This window comes from Salmo salar, chromosome ssa15 (assembly GCF_905237065.1).
Source record: "Salmo salar chromosome ssa15, Ssal_v3.1, whole genome shotgun sequence".
In the NCBI taxonomy this organism is placed as follows: Eukaryota; Metazoa; Chordata; class Actinopteri; order Salmoniformes; family Salmonidae; genus Salmo; species Salmo salar.
The window spans coordinates 60,270,922-60,293,142 of record NC_059456.1 but is presented as its reverse complement, the minus strand read 5'-3'; the positions used below and the strand labels follow the sequence as shown (position 1 = coordinate 60,293,142).

General features: G+C 45.9%; 2 protein-coding genes across 13 annotated transcripts in view; both read right to left on the bottom strand.

The window, feature by feature from the left end:
* Window positions 1-12,151, bottom strand: part of LOC106571880 (peregrin) — a 170,738-nt gene extending 158,587 nt beyond the window's left edge. Inside the window, 2 exon segments of the mRNA XM_045695903.1 lie at window positions 9,691-10,472; window positions 11,746-12,151. Coding sequence (XP_045551859.1) covers window positions 9,691-10,427 — 737 coding nt within the window. The 5' untranslated portion in view covers window positions 10,428-10,472; window positions 11,746-12,151.
* Window positions 12,152-13,533: 1,382 nt separating this feature from the next.
* The window catches only part of LOC106571792 (serine/threonine-protein kinase WNK2), a 139,965-nt gene continuing 131,277 nt past the window's right edge, over window positions 13,534-22,221 (bottom strand). For 8 of the 12 annotated variants that reach the window (XM_014145239.2, XM_014145240.2, XM_014145247.2 and 5 more), the window contains 5 exons: window positions 21,914-22,141; window positions 21,055-21,153; window positions 19,572-19,616; window positions 18,631-18,911; window positions 13,534-18,465 (listed from right to left, as the gene is read on the bottom strand). In XM_014145239.2, the coding sequence (XP_014000714.1) occupies window positions 18,142-18,465; window positions 18,631-18,911; window positions 19,572-19,616; window positions 21,055-21,153; window positions 21,914-22,141 (977 nt within the window). In that variant the 3' untranslated portion in view covers window positions 13,534-18,141. The remainder of the gene's footprint in view (window positions 18,466-18,630; window positions 18,912-19,571; window positions 19,617-21,054; window positions 21,154-21,913; window positions 22,142-22,221) is intronic. The other 4 variants (XM_014145243.2, XM_014145245.2, XM_014145246.2 and 1 more) reach the window with 4 other exon arrangements.

Below are 22,221 nucleotides of genomic sequence, written 5' to 3'. Positions count from 1 at the left end.
CGATTGACCTGTAGCCATGTGAGTGTCGTGTGCTACTGTGACTGACCTGTAGCCGGATGAGTGTCGTGTGTTACTGTGACTGACCTGTAGTAGGATGAGTGTCGTGTGGTACTGTGACTGACCTGTAGTCGGATGAGTGTCGTGTGGTACTGTGAATGACCTGTAGTAGGATGAGTGTTGTGTGGTACTGCGATTGACCTGTAGTTGGATGAGTGTCGTGTGGTATTGTGACTGACCTGTAGTAGGATGAGTGTTGTGTGGTACTGTGACTGACCTGTAGAAGGATGAGTGTCATGTGGTACTGTGACTGACCTGGAGTAGGATGTGTGTCGTGTGGGACTGCGATTGACCTGTAGTAGGATGAGTGTCGTGTGGTACTGTGACTGACCTGTAGTAGGATGAGTGTCGTGTGGTACTGTGACTGACCTGTAGTCGGATGAGTGTCGTGTGGTACTGTGACAGATATGTAGTAGGATGAGTGTCGTGTGGTACTGTGACTGATTGACCTGTAGTAGGATGAGTGTCGTGTGGTACTGTGACTGACCTGCAGTAGTATGAGTGTCGTGTGGTACTGTGACTGACTGACCTGTAGTAGGATGAGTGTCGTGTGGTACTGCGATTGACCTGGAGTAGGATGAGTGTCGTGTGGTACTGTGACTGACCTGTAGTAGGATGAGTGTCGTGTGGTACTGTGACTGACCTGTAGTTGGATGAGTGTCGTATGGTACTGTGACTGCCCGACCTGTAGTAGGATGAGTGTCGTGTGGTACTGTGACTGCCCTGTAGTAGGATGAGTGTCGTGTGGTACTGTGACTGCCCTGTAGTAGGATGAGTGTCGTGTGGTACTGTGACTGACCTGTAGTCGGATGAGTGTCGTGTGGTACTGTGACAGATATGTAGTAGGATGAGTGTCGTGTGGTACTGTGACTGACTGACCTGTAGTAGGATGAGTGTCGTGTGGTACTGTGACTGACCTGGAGTAGGATGAGTGTCGTGTGGTACTGTGACTGACCTGTAGTAGGATGAGTGTTGTGTGGTACTGCGATTGACCTGTAGTTGGATGAGTGTCGTGTGGTACTGTGACTGACCTGGAGTAGGATGTGTGTCGTGTGGGACTGCGATTGACCTGTAGCCATGTGAGTGTCGTGTGCTACTGTGACTGACCTGTAGCCGGATGAGTGTCGTGTGTTACTGTGACTGACCTGTAGTAGGATGAGTGTCGTGTGGTACTGTGACTGACCTGTAGTAGGATGAGTGTCGTGTGGTACTGTGACTGACCTGTAGTAGGATGAGTGTCGTGTGGTACTGTGACTGACCTGTAGTCGGATGAGTGTCGTGTGGTACTGTGACAGATATGTAGTAGGATGAGTGTCGTGTGGTACTGTGACTGACTGACCTGTAGTAGGATGAGTGTCGTGTGGTACTGTGACTGACCTGGAGTAGGATGAGTGTCGTGTGGTACTGTGACTGACCTGTAGTAGGATGAGTGTTGTGTGGTACTGCGATTGACCTGTAGTTGGATGAGTGTCGTGTGGTACTGTGACTGACCTGGAGTAGGATGTGTGTCGTGTGGGACTGCGATTGACCTGTAGCCATGTGAGTGTCGTGTGCTACTGTGACTGACCTGTAGCCGGATGAGTGTCGTGTGTTACTGTGACTGACCTGTAGTAGGATGAGTGTCGTGTGGTACTGTGACTGACCTGTAGTCGGATGAGTGTCATGTGGTACTGTGACTGACCTGCAGTAGGATGAGTGTTGTGTGGTACTGCGACTGACCTGTAGTAAGATGAGTGTTGTGTGGTACTGTGACTGACTGACCTGTAGTAGGATGAGTGTCGTGTGGTACTGTGACAGACTGACCTGTAGTAGGATGAGTGTCATGTGGTACTGCGACTGACCTGCAGTAGTATGAGTGTCGTGTGGTACTGTGACTGACTGATCTGTAGTAGGATGAGTGTCGTGTGGTACTGCGATTGACCTGGAGTAGGATGAGTGTCGTGTGGTACTGTGACTGACCTGTAGTAGGATGAGTGTCGTGTGGTACTGTGACTGACCTGTAGTTGGATGAGTGTCGTGTGGTACTGTGACTGCCCGACCTGTAGTAGGATGAGTATCGTGTGGTACTGTGACTGCCCTGTAGTAGGATGAGTGTCGTGTGGTACTGTGACTGCCCTGTAGTAGGATGAGTGTCATGTGGTACTGTGACTGACCTGGGGTAGGATGAATGTTGTGTGGTACTGTGACTAACCTGAAGTAGGATGAGTGTCGTGTGGTACTGCGATTGACCTGGAGTAGGATGAGTGTCGTGTGGTACTGTGACTGACCTGTAGTAGGATGAGTGTCGTGTGGTACTGTGACTGACCTGTAGTAGGATGAGTGTCGTGTGGTACTGTGACTGACCTGTAGTTGGATGAGTGTCGTGTGGTACTGTGACTGACCTGTAGTATGATGAGTGTCATGTGGTACTGTGACTGACCTGGAGTAGGATGTGTGTCGTGTGGGACTGCGATTGACCTATAGCCGGATGAGTGTCGTGTGCTACTGTGACTGACCTGTAGCCGGATGAGTGTCGTGTGGTACTGTGAATGACCTGTAGTAGGATGAGTGTTGTGTGGTACTGCGATTGACCTGTAGTTGGATGAGTGTCGTGTGGTATTGTGACTGACCTGTAGTAGGATGAGTGTTGTGTGGTACTGTGACTGACCTGTAGAAGGATGAGTGTCATGTGGTACTGTGACTGACCTGGAGTAGGATGTGTGTCGTGTGGGACTGCGATTGACCTGTAGTAGGATGAGTGTCGTGTGGTACTGTGACTGACCTGTAGTAGGATGAGTGTCGTGTGGTACTGTGACTGACCTGTAGTCGGATGAGTGTCGTGTGGTACTGTGACAGATATGTAGTAGGATGAGTGTCGTGTGGTACTGTGACTGACTGACCTGTAGTAGGATGAGTGTCGTGTGGTACTGTGACTGACCTGCAGTAGTATGAGTGTCGTGTGGTACTGTGACTGACTGACCTGTAGTAGGATGAGTGTCGTGTGGTACTGCGATTGACCTGGAGTAGGATGAGTGTCGTGTGGTACTGTGACTGACCTGTAGTAGGATGAGTGTCGTGTGGTACTGTGACTGACCTGTAGTTGGATGAGTGTCGTATGGAACTGTGACTGCCCGACCTGTAGTAGGATGAGTGTCGTGTGGTACTGTGACTGCCCTGTAGTAGGATGAGTGTCGTGTGGTACTGTGACTGCCCTGTAGTAGGATGAGTGTCGTGTGGTACTGTGACTGACCTGTAGTCGGATGAGTGTCGTGTGGTACTGTGACAGATATGTAGTAGGATGAGTGTCGTGTGGTACTGTGACTGACTGACCTGTAGTAGGATGAGTGTCGTGTGGTACTGTGACTGACCTGCAGTAGTATGAGTGTCGTGTGGTACTGTGACTGACCTGTAGTAGGATGAGTGTTGTGTGGTACTGCGATTGACCTGTAGTTGGATGAGTGTCGTGTGGTACTGTGACTGATCTGGAGTAGGATGTGTGTCGTGTGGGACTGCGATTGACCTGTAGCCATGTGAGTGTCGTGTGCTACTGTGACTGACCTGTAGCCGGATGAGTGTCGTGTGTTACTGTGACTGACCTGTAGTAGGATGAGTGTCGTGTGGTACTGTGACTGACCTGTAGTCGGATGAGTGTCATGTGGTACTGTGACTGACCTGCAGTAGGATGAGTGTTGTGTGGTACTGCGACTGACCTGTAGTAAGATGAGTGTTGTGTGGTACTGTGACTGACTGACCTGCAGTAGTATGAGTGTCGTGTGGTACTGTGACTGACTGACCTGTAGTAGGATGAGTGTCGTGTGGTACTGTGACTGACCTGTAGTAGGATGAGTGTCGTGTGGTACTGTGACTGACCTGGGGTAGGATGAATGTTGTGTGGTACTGTGACTAACCTGAAGTAGGATGAGTGTCGTGTGGTACTGCGATTGACCTGGAGTAGGATGAGTGTCGTGTGGTACTGTGACTGACCTGTAGTAGGATGAGTGTCGTGTGGTACTGTGACTGACCTGTAGTAGGATGAGTGTCGTGTGGTACTGTGACTGACCTGTAGTTGGATGAGTGTCGTGTGGTACTGTGACTGACCTGTAGTATGATGAGTGTCATGTGGTACTGTGACTGACCTGGAGTAGGATGTGTGTCGTGTGGGACTGCGATTGACCTGTAGCCGGATGAGTGTCGTGTGCTACTGTGACTGACCTGTAGCCGGATGAGTGTCCTGTGGTACTGTGAATGACCTGTAGTAGGATGAGTGTTGTGTGGTACTGCGATTGACCTGTAGTTGGATGAGTGTCGTGTGGTATTGTGACTGACCTGTAGTAGGATGAGTGTTGTGTGGTACTGTGACTGACCTGTAGAAGGATGAGTGTCATGTGGTACTGTGACTGACCTCTAGTAGGGTGTGTGTTTTGTGGGAGTGCGATTGACCTGTAGTAGGATGAGTGTCGTGTGGAACTGTGACTGACCTGTAGTAGGATGAGTGTCGTGTGGTACTGTGACTGACCTGTAGTCGGATGAGTGTCGTGTGGTACTGTGACAGATATGTAGTAGGATGAGTGTCGTGTGGTACTGTGACTGACTGACCTGGAGTAGGATGAGTGTCGTGTGGTACTGTGACTGACCTGTAGTAGGATGAGTGTCGTGTGGTACTGTGACTGACCTGTAGTTGGATGAGTGTCGTATGGTACTGTGACTGCCCGACCTGTAGTAGGATGAGTGTCGTGTGGTACTGTGACTGCCCTGTAGTAGGATGAGTGTCGTGTGGTACTGTGACTGCCCTGTAGTAGGATGAGTGTCGTGTGGTACTGTAACTGACCTGTAGTCGGATGAGTGTCGTGTGGTACTGTGACAGATATGTAGTAGGATGAGTGTCGTGTGGTACTGTGACTGACTGACCTGTAGTAGGATGAGTGTCGTGTGGTACTGTGACTGACCTGCAGTAGTATGAGTGTCGTGTGGTACTGCGATTGACCTGTAGTTGGATGAGTGTCGTGTGGTACTGTGACTAACCTGTAGAAGGATGAGTGTCATGTGGTACTGTGACTGACCTGGAGTAGGATGTGTGTCGTGTGGGACTGCGATTGACCTGTAGCCATGTGAGTGTCGTGTGCTACTGTGACAGACCTGTAGCCGGATGAGTGTCGTGTGTTACTGTGACTGACCTGTAGTAGGATGAGTGTCGTGTGGTACTGTGACTGACCTGTAGTCGGATGAGTGTCGTGTGGTACTGTGACTGACCTGGAGTAGGATGTGTGTCGTGTGGGACTGCGATTGACCTGTAGTAAGATGAGTGTTGTGTGGTACTGTGACTGACTGACCTGTAGTAGGATGAGTGTCGTGTGGTACTGTGACTGACTGACCTGTAATAGGATGAGTGTCGTGTGGTACTGCGACTGACCTGCAGTAGTATGAGTGTCGTGTGGTACTGTGACTGACCTGTAGTAGGATGAGTGTCGTGTGGTACTGTGACTGACCTGGAGTAGGATGAGTGTCGTGGTATTGTGACTGACCTGTAGTAGGATGAGTGTCGTGTGGTACTGTGACTGACCTGTAGAAGGATGAGTGTCGTGTGGTACAGTGACTGACCTGTAGTAGGATGAGTGTCGTGTGGTAATGTGACTGACCTGTAGTAGGATGAGTGTCGTGTGGTAATGTGACTGACCTGTAGTAGGATGAGTGTCGTGTGGTACTGTGACTGACCTGTAGTAGGATGAGTGTCGTGTGGTAATGTGACTGACCTGTAGTAGGATGAGTGTCGTGTGCTACTGTGACTGACCTGTAGCCGGATGAGTGTCGTGAGGTACTGTGACAGACATGTAGTAGGATGAGTGTCGTGTGGTACTGTGACTGACCTGTAGTAGGATGAGTGTCGTGTGGTACTGCGACTGACCTGTAGTTGGATGAGTGTCGTGTGGGACTGCGATTGACCTGTAGCCGGATGAGTGTCGTGTGGTACTGTGACTGACCTGTAGTAGGATGAGTGTCGTGTGGTACTGCGATTGACCTGTAGTAGGATGAGTGTCGTGTGGGACTGCGATTGACCTGTAGCCGGATGAGTGTCGTGTGGTACTGTGACTGACCTGTAGTAGGATGAGTGTCGTGTGGTACTGTGACTGACCTGTAGTAGGATGAGTGTCGTGTGGTACTGTGACTGACCTGTAGTAGGATGAGTGTCGTGTGGTACTGTGACTGCCCTGTAGTAGGATGAGTGTCATGTGGTACTGTGACTGACCTGGGGTAGGATGAATGTTGTGTGGTACTGTGACTAACCTGAAGTAGGATGAGTGTCGTGTGGTACTGCGATTGACCTGGAGTAGGATGAGTGTCGTGTGGTACTGTGACTGACCTGTAGTAGGATGAGTGTCGTGTGGTACTGTGACTGACCTGTAGTTGGATGAGTGTCGTGTGGTACTATGACTGACCTGTAGTTGGATGAGTGTCGTGTAGTACTGTGACTGACCTGTAGTAGGATGAGTGTCGTGTGGTACTGTGAGTGACCTGTAGTCGGATGAGTGTCGTGTGGTACTGTGACAGACATGTAGTAGGATGAGTGTCGTGTGGTACTGTGACTGACTGACCAGTAGTAAGATGAGTGTCGTGTGGTACTGTGACTGACTGACCTGTAGTAGGATGAGTGTCGTGTGGTACTGTGACTGACCTGCAGTAGTATGAGTGTCGTGTGGTACTGTGACTGACCTGTAGTAGGATGAGTGTCGTGTGGTAATGTGACTGACCTGTAGTAGGATGAGTGTCGTGTGCTACTGTGACTGACCTGTAGCCGGATGAGTGTCGTGTGGTACTGTGACAGACCTGTAGTAGGATGAGGGTCGTGTGGTACTGCGACTGACCTGTAGTTGGATGAGTGTCGTGTGGGACTGCGATTGACCTGTAGCCGGATGAGTGTCGTGTGGTACTGTGACTGACCTGTAGTAGGATGAGTGTCGTGTGGTACTGTGACTGACCTGTAGTAGGATGAGTGTCGTGTGGTACTGTGACTGACCTGTAGTAGGATGAGTGTCGTGTGGTACTGTGACTGACCTGTAGTAGGATGAGTGTCGTGTGGTACTGTGACTGCCCTGTAGTAGGATGAGTGTCATGTGGTACTGTGACTGACCTGGGGTAGGATGAATGTTGTGTGGTACTGTGACTAACCTGAAGTAGGATGAGTGTCGTGTGGTACTGCGATTGACCTGGAGTAGGATGAGTGTCGTGTGGTACTGTGACTGACCTGTAGTAGGATGAGTGTCGTGTGGTACTGTGACTGACCTGTAGTTGGATGAGTGTCGTGTGGTACTGTGACTGACCTGTAGTTGGATGAGTGTCGTGTGGTACTGTGACTGACCTGTAGTAGGATGAGTGTCGTGTGGTACTGTGAGTGACCTGTAGTCGGATGAGTGTCGTGTGGTACTGTGACAGACATGTAGTAGGATGAGTGTCGTGTGGTACTGTGACTGACTGACCAGTAGTAAGATGAGTGTCGTGTGGTACTGTGACTGACTGACCTGTAGTAGGATGAGTGTCGTGTGGTACTGTGACTGACCTGCAGTAGTATGAGTGTCATGTGGTACTGTGACTGACTGACCTGTAGTAGGATGAGCGCCGTGTGGTACTGTGACTGACCTGTAGTAGGATGAGTGTCGTGTGGTACTGTGACTGACCTGTAGTTGGATGAGTGTCGTGTGGGACTGCGATTGACCTGTAGCCGGATGAGTGTCGTGTGGTACTGTGACTGACCTGTAGTAGGATGAGTGTCGTGTGGTACTGTGACTGACCTGTAGTAGGATGAGTGTTGTGTGGTACTGTGACTGACCTGTAGTAGGATGAGTGTCGTGTGGTACTGTGACTGACCTGTAGCATGATGAGTGTCATGTGGTACTGTGACTGACCTGGAGTAGGATGTGTGTCGTGTGGGACTGCGATTGACCTGTAGCCGGATGAGTGTCGTGTGCTACAGTGACTGACCTGTAGCCGGATGAGTGTCGTGTGGTACTGTGACTGACCTGTAGTAGGATGAGTGTCGTGTGGTACTGTGACTGACCTGTAGTAGGATGAGTGTCGTGTGGTACTGTGACTGACCTGTAGTTGGATGAGTGTCGTGTGGTACTGTGACTGACCTGTAGTATGATGAGTGTCATGTGGTACTGTGACTGACCGGAGTAGGATGAGTGTCGTGTGGTACCCGCGACTGACCTGGAGTAGGATGAGTGTCGTGTGGTACCGCGATTGACCTGTAGTTGGATGAGTGTCGTGTGGTACCGTGACTGATCTGTAGTAGGATGAGTGTCGTGTGGTACTGTGACTGACCTGTAGTAGGATGAGTGTCGTGTGGTACTGTGACTGACCTGTAGAAGGATGAGTGTCATGTGGTACTGTGACTGACCTGGAGAAGGATGTGTGTCGTGTGGGACTGCGATTGACCTGTAGCCGGATGAGTGTCGTGTGCTACTGTGACTGACCTGTAGCCGGATGAGTGTCGTGTGGTACTGTGACTGACCTGTAGTAGGATGAGTGTCGTGTGGTACTGTGACTGACCTGTAGTAGGATGAGTGTCGTGTGGTACTGTGACTGACCTGTAGTATGATGAGTGTCGTGTGGTACTGTGACTGACCTGGAGTAGGATGAGTGTCGTGTGGTACTGCGATTGACCTGTAGTTGGATGAGTGTCGTGTGGTACCGTGACTGACCTGTAGTAGGATGAGTGTCGTGTGGTACTGTGACTGACCTGGAGTAGGATGTGTGTCGTGTGGGACTGCGATTCACCTGTAGCCGGATGAGTGTCGTGTGCTACTGTGACTGACCTGTAGCCGGATGAGTGTCGTGTGGTACTGTGACTGACTGACCTGTAGTAGGATGAGTGTCATGTGGTACTGTGACTGACCTGTAGTAGGATGAGTGTTGTGTGGTACTGCGATTGACCTGTAGTTGGATGAGTGTTGTGTGGTACTGTGACTGACCTGTAGTTGGATGAGTGTCGTGTGGTACTGTGACTGACCTGTAGTAGGATGAGTGTTGTGTGGTACTGTGACTGACCTGTAGTATGATGAGTGTCGTGTGGTACTGTGACTGACCTGTAGTATGATGAGTGTCATGTGGTACTGTGACTGACCTGGAGTAGGATGAGTGTCGTGTGGTACTGCGATTGACCTGTAGTTGGATGAGTGTCGTGTGGTACCGTGACTGACCTGTAGTAGGATGAGTGTCGTGTGGTACTGTGACTGACCTGTAGTAGGATGAGTGTCGTGTGGTACTGTGACTGACTTGTAGTAGGATGAGTGTCATGTGGTACTGTGACTGACCTGTAGTAGGATGAGTGTCGTGTGGTACTGCGATTGACCTGTAGTTGGATGAGTGTCGTGTGGTACTGCAACTGACATGTAGTAGGATGAGTGTCGTGTGGTACTGTTACTGACTGACCTGGAGTAGGATGAGTGTCGTGTGGTACTGCGATTGACCTGTAGTTGGATGAGTGTCGTGTGGTACCGTGACTGACCTGTAGTAGGATGAGTGTCGTGTGGTACTGTGACTGACCTGTAGTAGGATGAGTGTCGTGTGGTACTGCGATTGACCTGTAGTAGGATGAGTGTCGTGTGGTACTGCGATTGACCTGTAGTTGGATGAGTGTCGTGTGGTACTGCAACTGACCTGTAGTAGGAGGAATGTCTTGTGGGTGCGTCAGGCCTCTCTTGGTCCAGCTCTCTGTACACCACCTCAGGCAGTTTGACCGCCGGGCCACAGGAAGCACTGTGGTGGTGCGATGATACCTCCTTCTTCTTCTCTTTACTCTTGTGCTTCCCAGACTTAGATGTGGCCTTCCCTGCGTTAGCAGCAGGTGTGTCATGCCTGTCCTTTCCGTTGCCACCCGCCTCACTCCCTCCTCCCCCGCTTTCTCCCCCATTACACGCCCCTCCCCCACATCCCCCTCCACCCGAGGATGGAGGGTCTTCGGCCCCGCTGTCGTCCTCCGACACCACGTCAATGTTCTCAAAGATGCTGATGCGGTGGATGTGACCATGGATCTCCAGCTCCACCATGCGCTGGGCCTGGGCGTAGGTCATCGTCTCCCTGCCTGGGGAGTGGGAGTGCTCAGACCGGTTAGGACTCCCCGGGGTGTTCGCTCCCTGCCCACCCAGTCCACCTCCCTTTCCCACCCCTCCCTCTCCGTCCCCAACCAGGGACGCTCGAGGCGGGCGCCCCTTCCTCTTCTTCTGGGGCATGGCCTGCGCAGGCGTTGGGTTGTCATGGTCGTAGTGGTAGAGGTGGTATTCGATGCCGCTGTAGCTCTTGTAGACCTTGCGACAGGTCTTCACGGGGCACTCGTAAGGGGGCTTGGTGGCCCGGAGGTTGTGGCAGAAAGTCTTCACGTCAAAGTCCAGCCCCATTGTGCAGATGGCCACTGCTGGGACAGGAGCTGTTCAAGCTTACATCTGAGACACACAGATAGATAGACAGAGGGAGAGCGGAGGGGAGATGATGCACCCTGATGTAAATTTTGCACCAATTTCTTTTTGCCATCTCTGTCTCCAACATTATTGAAACACAGACATGCCAGTGGGTAGTATTATGTCCATAAAGTAGTCAGTCTATGCAGGAAACAACAAAGAATGTGTCCATTGCCTTCAGCCCTTTGGAATCCTAAAAGCTATGCCATGTTGTCTTGCCGATTTCAAGGAAACAAGACGCTGTCAACAGCAGGCACGTGGCTGGAGAGCAGTCAACTTTACCATGGCACCAACAGCTGCATCCATTTTTCTTGCTAGTTTTAATTATTGCAAATTACATTTTACTTGCAATATTTCTCATCATACCACTTACTTTTCAAATAAAACAGATTTAAATCTTAAACTGAAGACATAAAAAAGCTATTTAGATAGCTACCTGATCGACTTGACAGCTGAGATACACGTTTGGAATGTTGGATTACAGATAACAGATGCATTTCAAGGTTGATTCAACCAGAAGCTGTTTATCAATCAAAAAGCAAACTTCTAAACACCTGGACATAGCCTCCACTCTCACGGAAGAAAAATATTTACCTGAAGTACCATATACAACTATGGCAAACTAATCAACGTATAAGATAATCAATGATATGAATGTCTCTTTTTGTTTGATTAGTCCATGATTTGGATAGCGTATTCTCATGACATGTTCCATTCACGTGCTCAAAGATCCAAGGAATGTGTAGCAGTTAGCTTGCAACTATTGTTGGTCGTTTTCAGCAAAATGATACTTTTGTATGTATAGAAGCCTGAGAAACATTGTAACCAATCTTATAGGTTACAACAACCCGAGGTGATGCATTGTAACAGACAGCTCCAGTTATGGGACACATTCAGCTTGCTACAATGTTTCCCTCCACAATGTTTAGACCTCACCCTGATCAGCCACTACAATATAACACTATGTGGTCACCTGATCGCTAACTATTCATGTAACTAAAGAAAAACCTACAGTTCTACATTCACTACTAGGGAAAGATAAATAGACAATCATTATGATAAGGTGGCACTCAGAATCCTGGGTCTTCGTATCTTGCTAAAGGATCTGAAACGATTCGAAAAGCAAATTGTAACAAAAATCAAAGCACAAATAATTACAATTTACAAAATTCATGAAACACCTTACGGATGTATGCCTATTTATCTCTAGACACCACGAATACATAGCCAATCTAGCTTTGAATTAATAAACACTTACTACTCAGGGCTCCTGAAGCTTGGGTGCTGCAAAATCTCTCACTCTAGCTCGGTAAATGGGACGATTGCAGATCGATGTATTAATCCTATAAAACCCAATCTGATCATGAGAAATGTGGGGTAAATGGTTTAAGAACAACACAATATCCTAGTTATTTCATTATGATATTGTTTTGTTAATTCTGGAACTCCAATGAACAAATGCGGCAGTCATTGCTGTACGCCATAGGCGCGTGTGGGCACTTTCGTCAAATAGAGTATTTGTTCTTTGGTGTTTTTGTCGAAATAAGGCCCTAATTTCGATGTGTACCATTCTTTTGTGTTTGAGGAAGATGCAATTTTGAAACTCGATGGACGCCTAGTCAAGTGGCGTCACATTTTCACCATTAAAAGGTAATTCGCTTGGTTTTGTTGTTCTTTTTCTGTGTGGCGAATCTAATGATCCGTTTCGCACCTTTTAATACACATCTGGATAAATATGCACTTTAAAGAATGTCCAAAGACGAAAAACATGGGGATAAAATAGGCTGTATTATATTTTATTAACATGTCTAAGATCATGTATTTTTTATTTCGTATTTATTTTTGTCATTTGCGAATCTGCCAATATGGAAACGTGAATCATATAGGGAGGGTTTGCGCCATAAATTTGAATATGAAAAATCATACATCAGTTCACACGTGCCTGATAGTTTTAAATTTATTATTTGATCAGTCTAGCCTGGCAAAGGGACATTATTTATTAAATATCATAGTGCTACAGTCAAATATGTACTTAACAAAAATATAAATGCAACATGCAACAATTTCAAAAGAATTTACTGAGTTACAGTTCATTGAAGGAAATTAGTCAAATGAAATAAATCAATTATGCCCTAATCTATGGATTTAACATTACTGGGCAGGGGCACAGCCATGGGTGGGCTGGGAGGGTATAGGCCCACCCACTTGGGAGCCAGGTCCACCCACTGGGAAGCCAGGCCCAGCAAATCGGAATTCGTTTTTCACAACTAAAGGGCGTTATCACAACCAGAAATACTCCTCAGCAACTTTTTGTTCAGTATACATTTTCATTGGTCACTATAGGCTATGTCTTTTGGAAAATATGTTTATTATAGGCTCCCGAGTGGCGCAGCAGTCTAAGGCACTGCATCTCAGTGTTAGAGGTGTCACTACAGACCCAAGTTTGATTCCAGGCTGTATCATAACCGGCCGTGTTTGGGAGTCACATAGGGCGGTGCACAATTGGCCCAGCGTTGGCTGTCATTGTAAATAAGAATTTGTTCTTAACTGACTTGCCTAGTTAAATAAAAATAGGGCCAATCATATATACATAGTAATGTTGTATTAAGTTGTAATGTAGGCCAAATGTAACTAATGTTATCATGGTGCTAATACAAAAATAATAGGTCTGACTATCAAAAACTGGAGGTGGGCTGAATTTTCACTGGAGGACCATTTAAAAATCAGACTTTTCTGGAGGAAAGATAATTAGGCATTGAAATATTTATCATCATGAATTGAAGTCATTGGTGAAGGATTTGAAGTGGAACGGTTTCCACAATGCAGAGAGAAATGGTTGTGTCAGTTGGACAAACCTGGGGAAAAAAGCAATGTGCATAATATAGTGCACTTTCCCCAATAAAGTGTTAATGGAGGTTAAGGAGGGAACCCAATAATTGATCACATCTGTACAGAAAAATGGGTTCATTCTTTAATCTTTACAAAAAAATAGCATGAGAGATATTAAATAGATCTAGATTCTTGAGGAACAAAGGAGACATCAACATCAAGCACAAAATAATGTTTATTTCTCTTTAAACATGTACAGTCTGTGATGAGTGCGCTGACTGGGTTGGTAAGGTAACCTAGTGATACACAGCAGGCAGAAGCAATCCGACACAGAGCTTTAGTGCAAGCCTTCCACTATTACAGGCATATTCAATGAGGCAATGTTACTCAGAACTGATAGAAATGCAATGATCAGAACAGGCATTATTCTCTATTCCTCACAGAGAACCACATCTGCTCTATACGATCAGTTTCTATGGATCTGAATGTTGCCTCCCAGTGAATATTCGAACAGAGTTATTTCCAAATCTGCTCACTAAGTGTAACAGACAGGGAGGTGTAGCAGTAATGTCAGATACGAGTAACAGAGAACAGAAATCTCTTACTACTGCAAGTATTTCACCAAAGCAGACAACTCTGCATTATATCCTATAAAAAGTCCAATTCAAACCGAATTGATGGAATAATATACACCGACGTGAAATCCCAAAACAGTTAAACAAAATATATGAATATTAATGACAGGAAAACTGTACAATTCACATCTTGGCAGGACTGGGGTGCTGCAACCTTTCACTGGTGTGGTGGCTGTGACATTTCTAAATGGCGGTATAGTAATGTTAATCTCGGCTGTATGGAAAATAACACACATGCTCTTCAGTGGTCAGGAGGATATAGGGTGGGGGAGGTTAACCTCATTATGTATAGGTGTGTTGGAACTGATATTATGGGTTATAGTTAGAGCACAGGTCATGTTGTGCAAATCAAGTATCCATCTGGAGTTTGCATGCTTCATTCTGAACAGAGAAATCAAACACTCAAAACAACACTGAAAAGCAAGGCTATCATCAATAACCACCTAGGAAATGATACATCATTTATTAATTTCAACAAGGCAATATAATAACACTGCTTCACATGAACATAATCTCATTGAGAAAACAACTCACCCTCTGACAAAGGTTTTTATTACTGGAGGGACTCCACTGTATCATCATGTGTCCAGATAAAACACATCAACTCCCCTTTCATACTTAGTGGATCCACCTCAGACACACTAGCAGCATCAAAATCAAGCTTAGAAACATAAAACAATGGCAATACTTTAGACAAGTAAATAATAACTGGTGACTGCACTAAAAAAATAACATAATGTGCCTAATAAAAGGAGAACCATGTTCTTGCCCCAACAGAAAATATTTAGCAGTTGTAACTGCTGTTATTGTTTTCAATGTGATTTGTAACTTATGTTCAACTAAACGGCAACAAAAGAAACTAGCTCCTGTTGCAGGTTCCTGGGTAAGGCTTGTGGGAAGGCCGCTACGAAAGCTAGGTGGATAGGTGAAATTGCACTTTAAGTCTTGCTCAGCAAACCTGTCTCTCTGCTACATTCTGAGCTGGACACTACGGGTTCCCCTCATTCTAGAAATATAGAATGAGAATTCAATTGGTCCACCCACTGGGGAACGCTTACTTGAATAGGTATGTTCATTCTAAGAATTCTAACTATGCCTAGGACACTACCCACTGCCCAATGAGTGGGTTTTGACTTTTAAAAATTGTACATCAACTGTCTGTTCAAACTGGGCAACTGTACATCTCACCTCTATGGTGTTCTAAATGTCACAGGGGTGGGGGAGTAAACAAAGATTAAAAAGATGATTTTATTACTTAAATTAAAGCATATACTGTGTTAATAGTGCAGTGCTTCAAGGGCATTCAAATGTAAACCAAGAAAAAAAAGACAAAGCCATCCTGAAATAAAATCTCTTGGATGCGGACAGAAAAATCAATGTTCAAGGCACTACACTCCTCCAGAGAACTTCACCTTAAATACAGGTCTCCTGCCCCATCATGTCAAACCATTGTATTTTGATTTCTAATGTAGTGCTTTAATGTTGACAAAACATTAGTAAACGATAAAAATCAATGTGAAAACATGACTACTTATCGTTTATGACGGATTTGGTGAAAACATCACATTTGTGACCACTGATATTATAAAGTATGGCTGTGAGTTTAGACAAGACCAAAGCTAAAAGCAGTAGGTACTCAGACACACACAGAACATTTATACTGTACACACAGGAAAACTACCGGTGCTGTATAAAGTATATTGACACGCACACTGGATATTTACAAGCTCACAGGCTATTTACACGTGCGTTGCTCTTTAATAAAGCATCAAACCACAATCTGAGAAGAGTGGAGCAGGATTATCCTGCATATAGAAACACTGGAGGGGGTGAGAAGTACAGTCAAGTAGGGACCAGTACTCAGATGCTCCAGCACATAAGAGTCGTTCCATGTCATTTCAGCAAGCCATGACACCCACCATCCCAGATTGTTCTGAAATAGTTTCTGTAGTTAGAAACAGATAATATTAGCATACCCACAACACTATTTTGTTAATAAAAATGATCTCTGAGAAATTAAGCTAATTGAATGCACCCAAATTAGCCCTTTTAATTGATAGGATTCACATAATATTCAATACATATAGTACCCAACATCCGATTTGGACCAAACTTCTACCTATCATTGAGTAAGACGAGGAATCCAATAACATGGTCTAAAGTCACCCACAAGACCCCCCCACACCAATCTCACCCCAACAACAAGTATAAAGTATCAGTTCTCTATGTCTGACAAGTAGTATGGAGCTGCGGCTTGGATTATTGCTTCTTCATCCCATGTAATGTATTCCTTGTGAATCTGTTCAGAGAAATTAGCCATTGAAGTAGCCTGCATTACTTACCACAAATTAGTGTGAAAGTACCAGCATTTGCCCACTAGATGCCGCTGTTCCTGCTACTGCCATACCCTTTTTTTTATCAATTTTGCTGGTTTCTCGTGTTTATTAAATGGATCACAACATTTTCTTTTGCAACTTTGGGTAGAACACCAATAGCTTTTACTCATGATGAAAATAGATTGTGTGGTCATCCTTCAAGCCAGTCCTCCATGAAAGCAATTCAGTTTGTCCTTCTCTTAGAAACCTAATGCTTCAACCTAACTCTTCTTGAATAGTCCAACAAATGGTCCAACAAGCTCCCTGAGAGGGCTCTCCTTATGGTGCAATATGAAGACTTTTCCTACAAGCCCAAAACTTGAGAAATTGGCTGGTGATGCAAATGTGACAATCCTAATAAAATACCATTTTAAACCATTGCAGTTGTATGTTAAAAAATAATATTAGAAAACATCTCTATATGTAGTGTGATAAGTGACATTAACCATTACAACCCAACACCATACCATTGCAAAACACTATGTGTGTGTGTAAGCATTTGAGTGTGTTTGAGTGTGGGTTACACCTGATCTATTCCGGGGTTACAATTTATTTATTCACATTTAAGAAGATTCCCTCTAATGTATAAAGAATAACAGAATGATGATTCGGGGAGGGAAAAAAAACAAAGCTGAACAAATGGGTGAATATTTTTTCCATTTGTGCTAGATTAAAATGTAGAGAATACTATTTATAATAGTATAAAAAACCAACATGACCACACACTTACACACATGCGCATGTACACACACACACCACAGTGTGCAACGCCTTTCTTGCTTGGTTTCGCACATGACAGAAGATTGTACTAGAGAGACCAGCAAAATTGAGACCAGCAAAATTGATTAAAGGGTGTGGCAGTAGCAGAAACAGTGTCATGTAGTGGGCAAAACAGGGTACTTTCACACTAAATCGATGGTAAATGGGGCGGCAGGTAACCTAGTGGTTATAGCGTTGGGCCAGTAACCGAAAGGATCCCCGAGCTGACAAGGTAAAAATCTGTCGGTCTGCCCCTGAACAAGGCAGTTAACCCACTGTTCCCCAGTAGGCCGTCATTGTAAATAAGAATTTGTTCTTAACTGACTTGCCTCGTTAAGTTAAGGTTAAATGGAAAAAAAGAGGAATATAAAATTCAAATAATGCAAGAGACTTCAAAGGGCTAATTTCTGTGAAAAGGGGTGTGAAAAGGGGAAAAAAACTGTCACCAGATTCACATGGGTCCGTGGATGGCTTTTGATCATTTTATTGGATACCACGTCTTACTAATTGTCATGAAGAATTATGGTCCAAATCGGATGTTAGGTACTATATTTTTATTGAAGATTATATGTATCATATAAATTAAAATAGCTCATTTTTGTGCAATTAGTTTAATTTCTCAGATATCAAATTATATCTCAACAAACATTTTCAGGAATGCTAATATTATCGGTTTCTAACTACAGAAAATATTTCAGCACAATCAGATGGTGGGTGTCGAAATCATCTTTCTTGTGCTATGACGTGGAATGACCCATAAGCCATTTGTTGGAGCATTTAATTGTGTGGGCCCTACTTTACTCTATTTTTCAGCCCATCACTCTAAAGTTTTTAAGAGTTTGATTTCGTTACAATTGTAACCCTGGAGTGAGAACCAGGGGGGACAGAGTGGAGTTAGGTTTTAACTAATCCTGTGTTGCTAACCTTTTAGTCAGGCAGTCCTGATGTGAGTGTGCTGGGATAGAGGGGAACATCTGGGGGCAGTCTGTGTTGAGCATCATGGGTGATGGGGTAAGATGGGGGTTTAGTGGGTGCAGGGAGGTGCTAGTTGTCACGTTAGGTAGTCCTGGTGTTGGGGACGTTCTTAGGGCTGTGCAGGGTCAGGGGGTAGGCCTGCACCCCTGGGTTGGCCATGGTGGGGTAGGGCATCCCTCCCGCTGCCCCCATCATCCCCACAGGGCTGGGCATACCAGACCACTGCTGGGGGTATAGGGGGCCGGGCACCACCCCTCCGTAGGGGCCTGCTGGTACCATGTACCCGGGCTGGAGCATGGCAGAGGGGTTGGAGCTCAGGGCAGTGGGCATGGCTGGGCCTAAAGCAGCTGTCAACGGGCACGACAATGACAGCTGGAACTTGTTTGGAGGGATGGGACATCTCACCTGGAAGAACCAGAGGGGATGTTTAACATTGTGTACATGGACTTCTGTCAACTGTTTTTCACATGATCAGGTAAAAGAGAGCGAGAAGGGATGCAGCTCCCAAAAGTGTTTCACACTGGTGATAGTCTTCTTTAGACTTTTGATGTGTTTATCAGTGCCAGTTACCTCCTGCATGGCTTGACCCTCCAGGTCCTGCATGCGTCTCTGCTGTTTGATCTGGTTCAGAGAGGGCCGTGGCTGTGTGGCCGCCAGCGTCTCCTTCGTCCAATCATCTACCAGCTTGTGCAGGTCGTCCGTGAAAGTACCTGGCTTCTTGTTGTTGCTGTTGTTTGTTTGGGCCTGAGCTAGCACCGTCATTGGTTGAGGAGATGGCAAAGGATTGGGGACAGCTGGTGGCTGTTGCTGATTGGATGCCGTCTGAGTTGCACTGGCGCCATGAGAAGACCCTAGAACACAGAAAGATTTGTAAACTCTGTCCAGTTAGACCCGTCCGATGGAATCGATTGGCTGCGGTTAGGCCTTTTACAGTTATCTATGGCACTTTAACCACCATCAGCCTCTATAGAGCCTGCATATTCATTAAAATATCAAACAGGTCAACTAAAAGTGGACCTTAAAATGTCACTTTGAGTGGTAATTGTTTTGTGGAAAAAGATCAGCTGAAAAAAAATGTGGATTTGACATGTGATCTCATTTAACTGGTCAGCAAATGTGTAGGTTCTCAAACCTAGCAGCCAAAGGATTACAGCATGGTTGAATCCCAACAATCCACCCAACCAACCCCCTTCCACCACAGTAAGACCACAGTAAGACAAACAGAAACCATTAATGCTGATACAAACAACCACACGTCACATTATTCAGCACTCAGACATTTAGGACAAACACCGCCATGCACTACCAAAAAAAACTAAATCAAATAAATTCATGAAAGTGACACTCCTCGTGCAACAGTGCCCAAAACAACACCTTTCCAACAACACCTGGCATGTTTTTTTCAGACTGCCAAACTCAACACGTGAATATAAACCAAGGCTGCTCATGCCAACAGAGAGAAAAAGAGAGCGAAGTAGACAGAGAAAGAAGAAAGTAAATGAGATAGTTACTACTACTGCGCTCTTTGCCAAGACATAGTCGTTTCAGTGTGGACCCTATAAGAAGGTAAAACAGCAGAGACAGAAACAGTTAGGCCGGGACACACTGCTGGTCTGTGGACAAGCTGCTGAAAAGCCACACACAGCTATCAAATCAGTTAGGGAGAGAGACAAGAGGAAAAAAGGAAAGGAGGAGAAGGGGGTTTAAAATCAGTGAGAAGTAATGGGAGTGGGGGAAAGACTCTCTTAAATTGTGCTGTCACTCCAAAACAAAAGAAAATGTATTAGGCCTAGAAAATAAAGAGAAGCCTAGGCCCTGGGTATGCTGGTACACAGTACAGTACAGGGGGTTTGGTGAAGACTGGTAAGGTGGGGAATGTCAACACTCTCATAGGTCACTCAGACCTTCCTATAATATGGTCCTAGTAACACTGTCATGTCCTATTTTCATGTCTAGAACTTTCCTTTAAAAACCTACTTGGAATAAGTCATTGTTTCAGTAATACAGTCAATATTTCAGGCTCCTTTTACTTCAGTTTGTACATGGTATGTTAAACGTTTCAATGGATAACCCAACTGTACAATGGCAGTGTTGAAAGTAAAACTATACTGTTTGCATATAATCATTTTAAATGAGTCGAGACACAAATTAGTGAAGGATCAATGCTGTAAGTAGTAGAGTAACGAGATCCCTGAAGCTCATTTCTAAACATAGAACAGTTCAACTACCAGTAAGTACAAGAATGCCTGTGAAACATAACAAAGGAACCCCAAAAATCTGAACTGAAGAGCACAGAGATACTATAGCCTGAGCACATCAGAGTCAGCGCTTATCAAGACATGCAGGAGAAGAAGGAGACAGAAGTAGATAGTATTGATGATACAGCCTTTTTGCAGGAGCCAGTCTCCAACAGTGCCCTGCCCTCTGCCTGTCTGCACCATGCATGTCCTCCCAGTCCAAACATGAGACCGAGAAAGAGGGACCTCCTCTACCACAGCAAGCCTCAATGGAACCTGGCTGGTCTATCAGGGGAGAGCTGGCTTTAGTCTTGGTATACAGAGGGGTTGTAGACTTGAGCTGATGCGCCTCACAATTAAGGAAGTGAGTAAATTAAAACACACAGGATACAAAAGCTTTGGCGGACACACACACTCGCTCAGGTTTCGGGTTTAGCATAGCCAATCTTTGGAGAAGACGAGCTTTATGACATACACTATGCTTTTGGAGTCTGTTTAAAGCCAGAAGCAGTGCACAAAGCGTTTGCATGGAGGGATGTCTAAACCCAGAACAACTTAGGGCTGAGGGGGAGAAAGCTATGTGGACATACATAATAGCTGACATATGCTTGTGTTGGGGGACACGGAGGGGGAGGAGGGGAGGACCACTATCTAAAACACAAAGAAACAGTCTGGTCGATGGAAGAGATAGAAGTGAAATAAAGAGAAGAGAGAGGGATGAGATGAGTGAGAAAAGTAGAAAATAACAAATACAAACAGATGGACAGAGACACGGGTCCACTGAGGAATCTAGCACGCGGTTTGCTACTAGATTTATAGGTCACTCTCTCTGACGTTTGGTGGTATACCGTCCAGCCTGTAAAAATGAATATAAGAGGGAAGAAGAGAAGAAACAAAGAGAGAAACACTTCTGTAAAAGTGCACAGAGACTTGGGATGAGAAACCCCCACCAATAACAGCCGCAGCACCAGTATAGGGTACAGTCACATGGGCTAAACCAGCACCAGGAGACAGCCCTCACATTCACTAAATGGACAAGTTATCACTATGCACTGGTCTAAGATCAGGTTACTTTCCCAAATTCATCCTGACCTTCACCATGAGGACTGTTAAACTGATCTGTGACCAGTGCTTGAAGACAGCTTCCATTGACACCTCAGAAGTCATGCAGTATCGTGGCGGTATTTTGGAAGAGAAATGTGTGATGAGGGGCACCCCTTTGTATACGTTCGCCTAAACAAAATTGCTTTCGAAAGACTGCCAATCATGACTTTTTTTCAATGTGGCAGTTTCCACGTCCCCTTATGAGACTAATGAGACCTCCGGTTTAGACACAACTTAGAATATTAGAGAGTTTAGAATTCTACAGCAGATTAAGCTGAGCTGTTGGTTGTTCCCCAGTACAAATGGGTGTTTGAATACGTGTCCACATCTCAGTGAGTGACACGTGTTTGGGTGTATTTGCATTTGGTATACTGCGTGAATCCTATGTGTGTGTTTGAATCTTACTAAGCACCAAATGTGTGTGGTACTCCTCACTGTGGAAGTGTAGTGTGTGTGGTATGCCACAGTGTGTGTATAACTTGTCCTGTATGCATGCATGTGTGTGCAGGTACCTTGCCCTGGGCCTACGTGTGTGGCCATGCCCCCACCGTAGATGTTGTCAGAAGAGAACGAGCCCTTGAGAGAGCAGGGCTGCTGGGTCTGGACAGGCTCTGGGGCCTTGCTGGGCCGAGTGCCACTGGTACTGCTGCCACTGGAGCGGGCCGAGCCGTCAGACACAATGGAGCTCTTAGCTGGAGAGCCAGACGAGCTCGGTGCGCTCTCACCTTCAGAGGGAAATACTGGATAAGCCACAGAAACAGCTTTAGGGTGAATTGGTGATTAATTTCTTGTTATTACCACATTTCCAATCCTCTCAATC